This window comes from Psittacula echo (assembly GCF_963264785.1).
Source record: "Psittacula echo genome assembly, chromosome: 23".
In the NCBI taxonomy this organism is placed as follows: domain Eukaryota; kingdom Metazoa; phylum Chordata; class Aves; order Psittaciformes; family Psittacidae; genus Psittacula; species Psittacula echo.
In genome coordinates, this window is record NC_137748.1 from 3,632,993 (window position 1) to 3,639,914 (window position 6,922).

The following is a 6,922-nucleotide window of genomic DNA, read 5'->3' on the forward strand; positions in this document are numbered from 1 at the left end:
GCCTTGAAATCGGAAAGGTGAAGACTGAAAACACAGGGATTTAAAACATTGAATTATTTGGGGTTTTCTTCTTTTCCTCCAGAAAATAAATAATCATCTAGTTCGGTGGCACCGAGATTTTTAGCTGATGAGAAGGGCCGAGGAGAGAAGATGCAGCTTCGTGATGTGATTTATTCCTTTATTCCTTTCCCTGGGAGAGAGCTCGGGGCTGATCTCGCCGACGCAGCCCAAAGCAGAGCCCCGGGGGCTGAAAGGAGCTGAAGAGGGGGTTTTGGGGCCAGCTCCTCCCGCAGCGAAACGGAGTTTTTCCCCTCCTGGGCGAGCTCCGCTTATCATCACTTCCAACCCCTCTTTTCTATGGGGATTTCTGTCCCCGAGTGTCACCCCTGTCGCGGCTCCTCGGGGCGGATAGGTCTTCGCGTTGGTGCCCGAAAGACATAGCAGAAGGAGAATTGTTATTGCGGTTTGATAATCAGAAGGTAGAAATCTCCGCACTTCTTTGCACGAAGGAAGCAAAGCACGACCCCAGGCTGCCTTCGGAGGCAAAGCGTTCCCTTGGACAAGGACGTTGGGGGAAAAACAGAGAGAAAAGGGGGCGAAAAACACGACTCTGTTTGTACCATATGTATACACGATTGAAAACCCGCGTACCTGAATAATCCCTTAGCATGCCCACAGCACAGGCCTCAGTGCATTTGTCCCAAACAGCCTCTCACCGCCTCGTCTGTCCGTCCCCTCTGCCTGTGCCTCCACCTGCCCGGTGTTCCTGGATCCCAAAGGTGGTGTATTATTTTCCCACCTCCCTTTCCCAACCTCTTTCCCTTTGGGATGCTGCTTAGCAAGGATACACACACTGACCTGAACACACGGCCCACGGCCATGCCAGCGCCGTACATGGCAATAGCTGTGCACAAACAGCTTGAGTGTGTGTCCCCCTTTTGCAGTTATGTTTTCGGGGTGCCGATCACCCCCTTTCCCCTCTCTCCTTGGTTTAGGACCCTGCCCTGTCCCTCTCCCCAAGGATGCAGGTTTCAGCTGCAAGTGGGGCTGCGCGACGATGAGTGTGGGATAAAGCCCCCGAGCAGCAGCAGAGAGTGAGGCCGGGGCGAAAGAAAGGCAGGGAGGGGGGGGGTGTCCAAGGGCTTGACCGGGCTTTTTCCAAGGGCGGAAGCCCCCGGACCAGTGTGAGAAGATGGGGCCACACTGGATAGAAAAGAATGCAAGAAAGCAAAGAAAGGGGGGTTTAATCTGAGCCCGGATTCTTTCGCTGGGGACTGCTCCTCCGCCCCGTTCGTAATCCTCTGTCTCTTTTCCCTCCTTCCCCTCGCACCCCCCCCCATCTCTGCCCCTTTTTGGGGGGGGTGCAAGATGTCGTTCACGCCATCAGATGCAGCTCAAGGGCCGCCTCCCGTGTTCCCGCCTGTCACGTGCGGGGGGGGGGGGAGCTCTTCTCCTCCTCCCATTGCAATAAAAGTATTTTCGCAATTTCTGCAGCCGGGGTTTATTGGGGCTGAAGGGGTTTGGGGGGGGGTTGGGTTTTCTTCCCTCCTTCCCCGTCCTTTTCCCCCCGCGCGGCAGCCAATGAGGCAGCCCTGCACCGTTGCGTCAGGCCAGCCCGGCGGGGAAAGGCAGCTCTCGGCAGCTCGCAGCCTTTTAAAAAGATCCGGGGACCCCCCTCGGGCAGTGCCCGGGTGCTGCCGAACCGGCTCTCCCCATGCCCCGGCCCCCGCGCCGCCCCCAATGCAGCCCCCGGAGCCCCGCGACCCCCCGGGCCTCGAGGGGCTCCTGGCAGCCGGCGGCTTCGCAGGCGGCCAGGGCAGGGGGTTGCTGCCACCTTCCGCCCCGGCCCTCGGTGGCCCCTCGCCCCCCACCGGGATGAACCCTGGGTACCCGGCGGAGGGCCCGGCCGAGCCGCCCAAGCCGTGCCCCGCCGCCGCCCCGCCGCCGCCCGCCCCGCCGGGCCCTGCCGCCGCCGCTCCGCTGCCCTACGGATACTTCGGCAGCGGGTATTACTCCTGCCGCGTCGCCCGCAGCGCGCTCAAGGCCGGCCCGGCCCAGGCCCCTTTCCCCGGTGATAAATACCTGGAAACCCCCGCAGGCGGCGAGGACTTCCAGAGCCGCCCCGCTGAGTTCGCCTTCTACCCCGGCTACGGGGCCCCGTACCAGCCCGTCGCCGGTTACCTGGACGTCTCGGTGGTTCCGGGTTTGGGCGGCCCGGGGGAGGCCCGGCATGAGACTCTGCTGCCTGTGGACGGTTACCATCAGCCGTGGGCTCTGGGAGGCGGCTGGAGCAGCCAAATGTACTGCCCCAAAGAGCAGGGGCAGGCCGGGTACCTCCTGAAATCAGCCTTTGCAGGTAACGACCCTGTGCGAGGGGTGGGAGGGGGGTGCGGAACCATCGTGGGGGGGGATATTGGGACCAAGGCTTTAAATAACCTTCTGGAGAGCTGCTCTTGCCGCCTGGTAACGCTTAGGAAGGAGCCCAAAATAGGGTTCACAAAATAACCATTTAGATTAACACTGCCCTTTGCAGCTCCTCATCTTCCGAGCAGGGAGGCAGATGGTGATACTATCCGGGTTCAGATGGTGATACTATCCGGGTTGAGATAGTGATACTATCCGGGTGCAGATGGTGATTCTATCCGGCTCCAGACACGATCCCAGCCGCTGCGGGCCAGGGCAGACCTCGGAATGGGCCTGCTTTAGAGGGGGTAAGGGGTGTGCATAGCTCGTACCGTGCAGGGCCACGATCGGGGGGACCACCACCACGGCTCTGCTGGGCTGGAACCGCGGGTGTTACTCGGGTCTCGCCCACGTCGGTATTTTGCCAATACCTGGAGTTTTCCGCGAAAAGAAAAACAAAGTTATAAATAAATTTCGGGAAGAAAAGCAATCTTTAAATACCAATAGGGATAATTTAACTTAACTATAACCCCTGTCAGGAGGCTGAAGGGAGGAAATGGGGCAGGGAGAGGGGGTGCTGCTTGCAGGGAAAAGCGGTGGGAGGTGGGTGGGTGCAGGATGGGTGCGGGGTGCGCGGGCCCCCCTACCTTCTCAGCCCCATCTCTCCCCACGCTTAGACTCCGCCGGGCAGTTGCCCCCAGACGGCTGCTCCTTCCGCCGGGGCCGCAAGAAGAGGGTCCCGTACAGCAAAGGGCAGCTGCGGGAGCTGGAGAAGGAGTACGCGAGCAGCAAGTTCATCACCCGCGACAAGAGGAGGAAGATCTCGGCCGCCACCAACCTCTCGGAGCGGCAGATCACCATCTGGTTCCAGAACAGGCGGGTGAAAGAGAAAAAAGTCGTCGCCAAAGTCAAAAGCAGCAGCAGCAGCAGCACCCCGTGAGGACGCGGACACCGCAAGCGACGAAGGGGTCCCCGTCTGCCCCCCAACCCGCCATCCCCGCGGGGGGCTACGGCACTGTTACTGGCTGGAGCGAGGAGAGCCGGGGAGGGCTGAGCCGCCCCCACCGCCCGGGCAGCGCTGAGCGCTGGGCACCGCTTCCCCTGCTCCCGGGGGGGCTGGTGGGGACCCCCGAAAGTGGGGCGCCCGCGGAAGGCGCCCCATCCCCGCCCGCTTTGCACGCAGAGGACCCTGTACAGTTTGCTCTTGCCTTACAACGCCGCTGCCATCGTGTTCCGTCCCTCTGACACCGCTTTGGTTTGAACAGCACCCTCAGAAATCAAAAACTGAAAGAAAGAAAAGGAAAAACTGGCCTAATTGCATGAATTAACCCCAAAGCGCAACTCCCGGCTCGCCTGCGTGGGGCGGGAGCGGCGCTGTCAGGGAATGAGAACGGGGGTCACAGGGAATTTGGTCGTTAGCAATCAAAAGCCGTACTTAACGCGGAAAACGAGCTTCAAAAATCCCCTTAATCCAGGCAAAAGTATCAAAATGCGCGTCTAAAGGAGAATAAACACAGCGCGGGTGCGTATCCGAACAGAATTGGTCGCATAAACGCGGCACCACATCTGTGTACCCGCAGGGACACGTCCAGGAACGCGCGTGCTGCGGGATTGGCGCGGTTATATATAAAATATACATATAGGTATGCGCATATTTAGCAATACGCATTATTTTACCTTTTCTCATAGACGATATTTGTGTTGGTGTATTTAGATATACCCGAAGGTATGCACGTAGCCATGCGATGTAGTGCCGGATGTGCGGATATAAATATATACTCAGCTCAAGGTGTATATAAACGTGTTTCATACGTACATATGCACACTTATATGTATGTTCGTGCCTATATTTTGATACAGGTAAATGCAATCGGTATAATTCCCTACGCGCTTTCGTTTGTGCTGATATACGTGTATTTGTACACACATTTCCCTTTTCCTACTAATACGGAATTATAGCTATACGCGTCGTAGCATGTGCTGAGTAATCCCCGTGTAATACTAAATGATCTTGGTTAATATTGAGAAGCGTCGTCATCCTTTTCAACGGAATAAATAGGGTGAAAAGTTAATACACTCAAACAGTTTTTCTCTGCTCTTTCGGGTTATTTACAGCTTCGGAGAAGCGCAAATAAATCTCTTTGTTGAATATCTCTGTGTTTCAAGGCAGCGATGTGTTGGCTTGCAGAGTCCCTGCAGCAGCAGCAGCGTGGTTAAACGTGCCCATAAACCCCAAAAAGCCTCTAAAAAAGCGAACAAACTCCAAACCACCCTTTCCACAAACAAAACAAATTGCCTTTTATGTTTTTGCTGCCTTTTCTTATTTTAATCCGAAGCCTTCATCAGCAACGTGTCCCAAGTAATGAGTATTTTAAATAGTGGGTTTGTTCCAGTTTAATGATGTATTTATTGAGTATTTTAGGCTTGGGCCGGTTCTGGCTCCCACTGGGGCGAGGGGAGAAAAGCCAGGTGCTTTCTCCCCGTTTTTCCCCCCCGTTTTTTCCCGTTTTTCCCCGTCTTCCCCCGATATTTTCTCCCTGCGCTTTGTAGGAGGTGCCGATGGCACCCCAGGGTGCAGCTATTCCGAGCCCGGGAGAGCGTCCCTCCCCGCGTGACGTCACGCATGACGCCAGAAGCTCTGGGAGGGGAACAGCCAATGGCGCTTGGGCTGAGCGTTCCGAGCAGTGACGTAAGCAGGGGCAGTGAGGCAGACGCAATAAATCCAGGCCCCCCCCTTTTCCGAAGGAGTCATTGGGGCTGCTGGAAGGCAGCAAAAACTCCCCCCAAAAAGGAGGAAAATGGGGAGGAAAGGAAGAGTGCGAGCACGGAGTTGCGTTGGGAACCGCTGGCCTCTGCCCCGAACCACTCGGATTTGAAACAATCAGGGTTTATTTCCTCTATTCCCGGCCCGGAATGCCAGCGGCACCGGTGCTGGAAAGCGCTGGGGATGTTCGCCTGGTTTTCCTGAAGGAAGGGATAGATGAAAAGCTCTAAACCTGCTTGTCTTCCCCCGTGTTACCAGCAATGAACCTTCTCACCCTGATTTCTGTGTGGCTGTAGAGGCCATAGAACAGAAGCGGCTTTACCGGGCAGGAGGAAGCCCCTCGGGTGTCCCGCAAAGAAAAATAACTAGTTTAATAAAAGGAAAGAAACACGGTTGTGGTCTCCCATGGCCAGTATCAACTTCAAAATAAACCTGGCTTGTTTATGGGTTTGGAAAGGGATGCTCCTCCTGAAGCTGCCCTCTATGGCACATTAAGGGTTAATTCTTTAAGTGAGATGATGTTTCTTTTCCCCATCTTTTCATTTTCCCCCATCTGGAGCTCTTCCCCCGATGTCCCCAAACCCGCACTGGAATGGCCGGAAACCCCCAGACACCTCCAGCCCAGTTAGGATCCATGCCCAACGGGAAACCGGGCTGAAACTGGGAGACACGACACCTTCCCTGCCCCCAACCCCTCTTCCCAGCTCCAGCCCCGAATCCACAGACGAAAATGCAGATGGGAAGGGGAGGAGAGTCTCGGGGAGAGCTGTAAAACCTTTACACGGCGGCCTCAGCAAAGGGCGAGAAAGGCCCGACATCCTCGTAAAACGCCGGGAAGGAGCCTCTGCCGGGGGCCGCTGGGCCAGGTGAAGGCTCCCGCCCCCTCCCTTTGCCGTTGAACTTGAAACTCAGAAAACCTGGGGCAGAACAGCCCCAATCCTGGGGCAGAGCAGCCCCAAACTTAGGGCAGAGCAGCCTCAAACTTGGCGCGGAGAGGCTCCAAAACCTGGGGCAGAGCAGCCTCAAAGCTCGGGCAGATGGGCCCTGGGAGTTCCTGGTGATGTAAGAAAATCGAGTTTAAAACAGAGCCCCTTGGAGAGTCGCCTTCATTCGCCACCGTGCCTCGAGGTGAGGCACAAACCACATTGGAATCTTTTCCCTTCTCTCCCCTTCCCATTCTTATCTCCCCTCCTCTCCTAACCTTTCCTTTCCTCTCCTCTCCCCAGAATAAACCAAAACGCACCATGGATCCACCTAAGACCCGCAGAAGGCAGCAGCAGCGGGATCACCTCTCACAGCCCTTCCTTCACGCCTCCCCCCTCTCCCAGCCTTTGACTCCTTCCCTTTGTTCAAGTTCATGCCCACCGCACAAAGTGTTTGGGCTGCTGCTTTTTTACCCCCTTTCCTTTTCCCCTTCAAAGGATTTTGTCATTGAACTTGAGCCCACGTTGTAAACATTCTTGGGGCTTACAAGCATCTTGACGGGATGTCATTAACAGGGACCTCAGACTGCTCCCTCCTTTCCCTGCTTCTCCTTCAGCCGAATTAAAGGTACAGCTTTTTTATGTCCTCGCTCCATTTGTTTCCTGATCTGAGCCCAAAACTAAAATACGATGTAAAAGGGAGCTCTGCCTCTCACCCCTTCTTTCCTTTTCAAATGGGTTTTATGTTTTCAAACCCTAAGAAGACGCTATTTTTGCGTGCTGCTGCACATCACCGTGTCCTTTTAGACCTGCAAACACCACGGGAAAACTC

General features: G+C 56.0%; 1 protein-coding gene across 1 annotated transcript; it reads left to right on the forward strand.

The window, feature by feature from the left end:
* Positions 1-1,581: 1,581 nt before the first annotated feature.
* On the forward strand, positions 1,582-5,371 carry HOXB13 (homeobox B13; the record flags this gene model as incomplete). The annotated part of the gene is made up of 4 exons (XM_080633267.1): positions 1,582-2,356; positions 3,081-3,339; positions 3,879-4,022; positions 4,954-5,371. The coding sequence occupies 4 exons, from the start codon at positions 1,582-1,584 to the stop codon at positions 5,369-5,371; spliced, it is 1,596 nt and encodes a 531-aa protein (XP_080489393.1).
* Between the last annotated feature and the right edge of the window lie 1,551 nt (positions 5,372-6,922).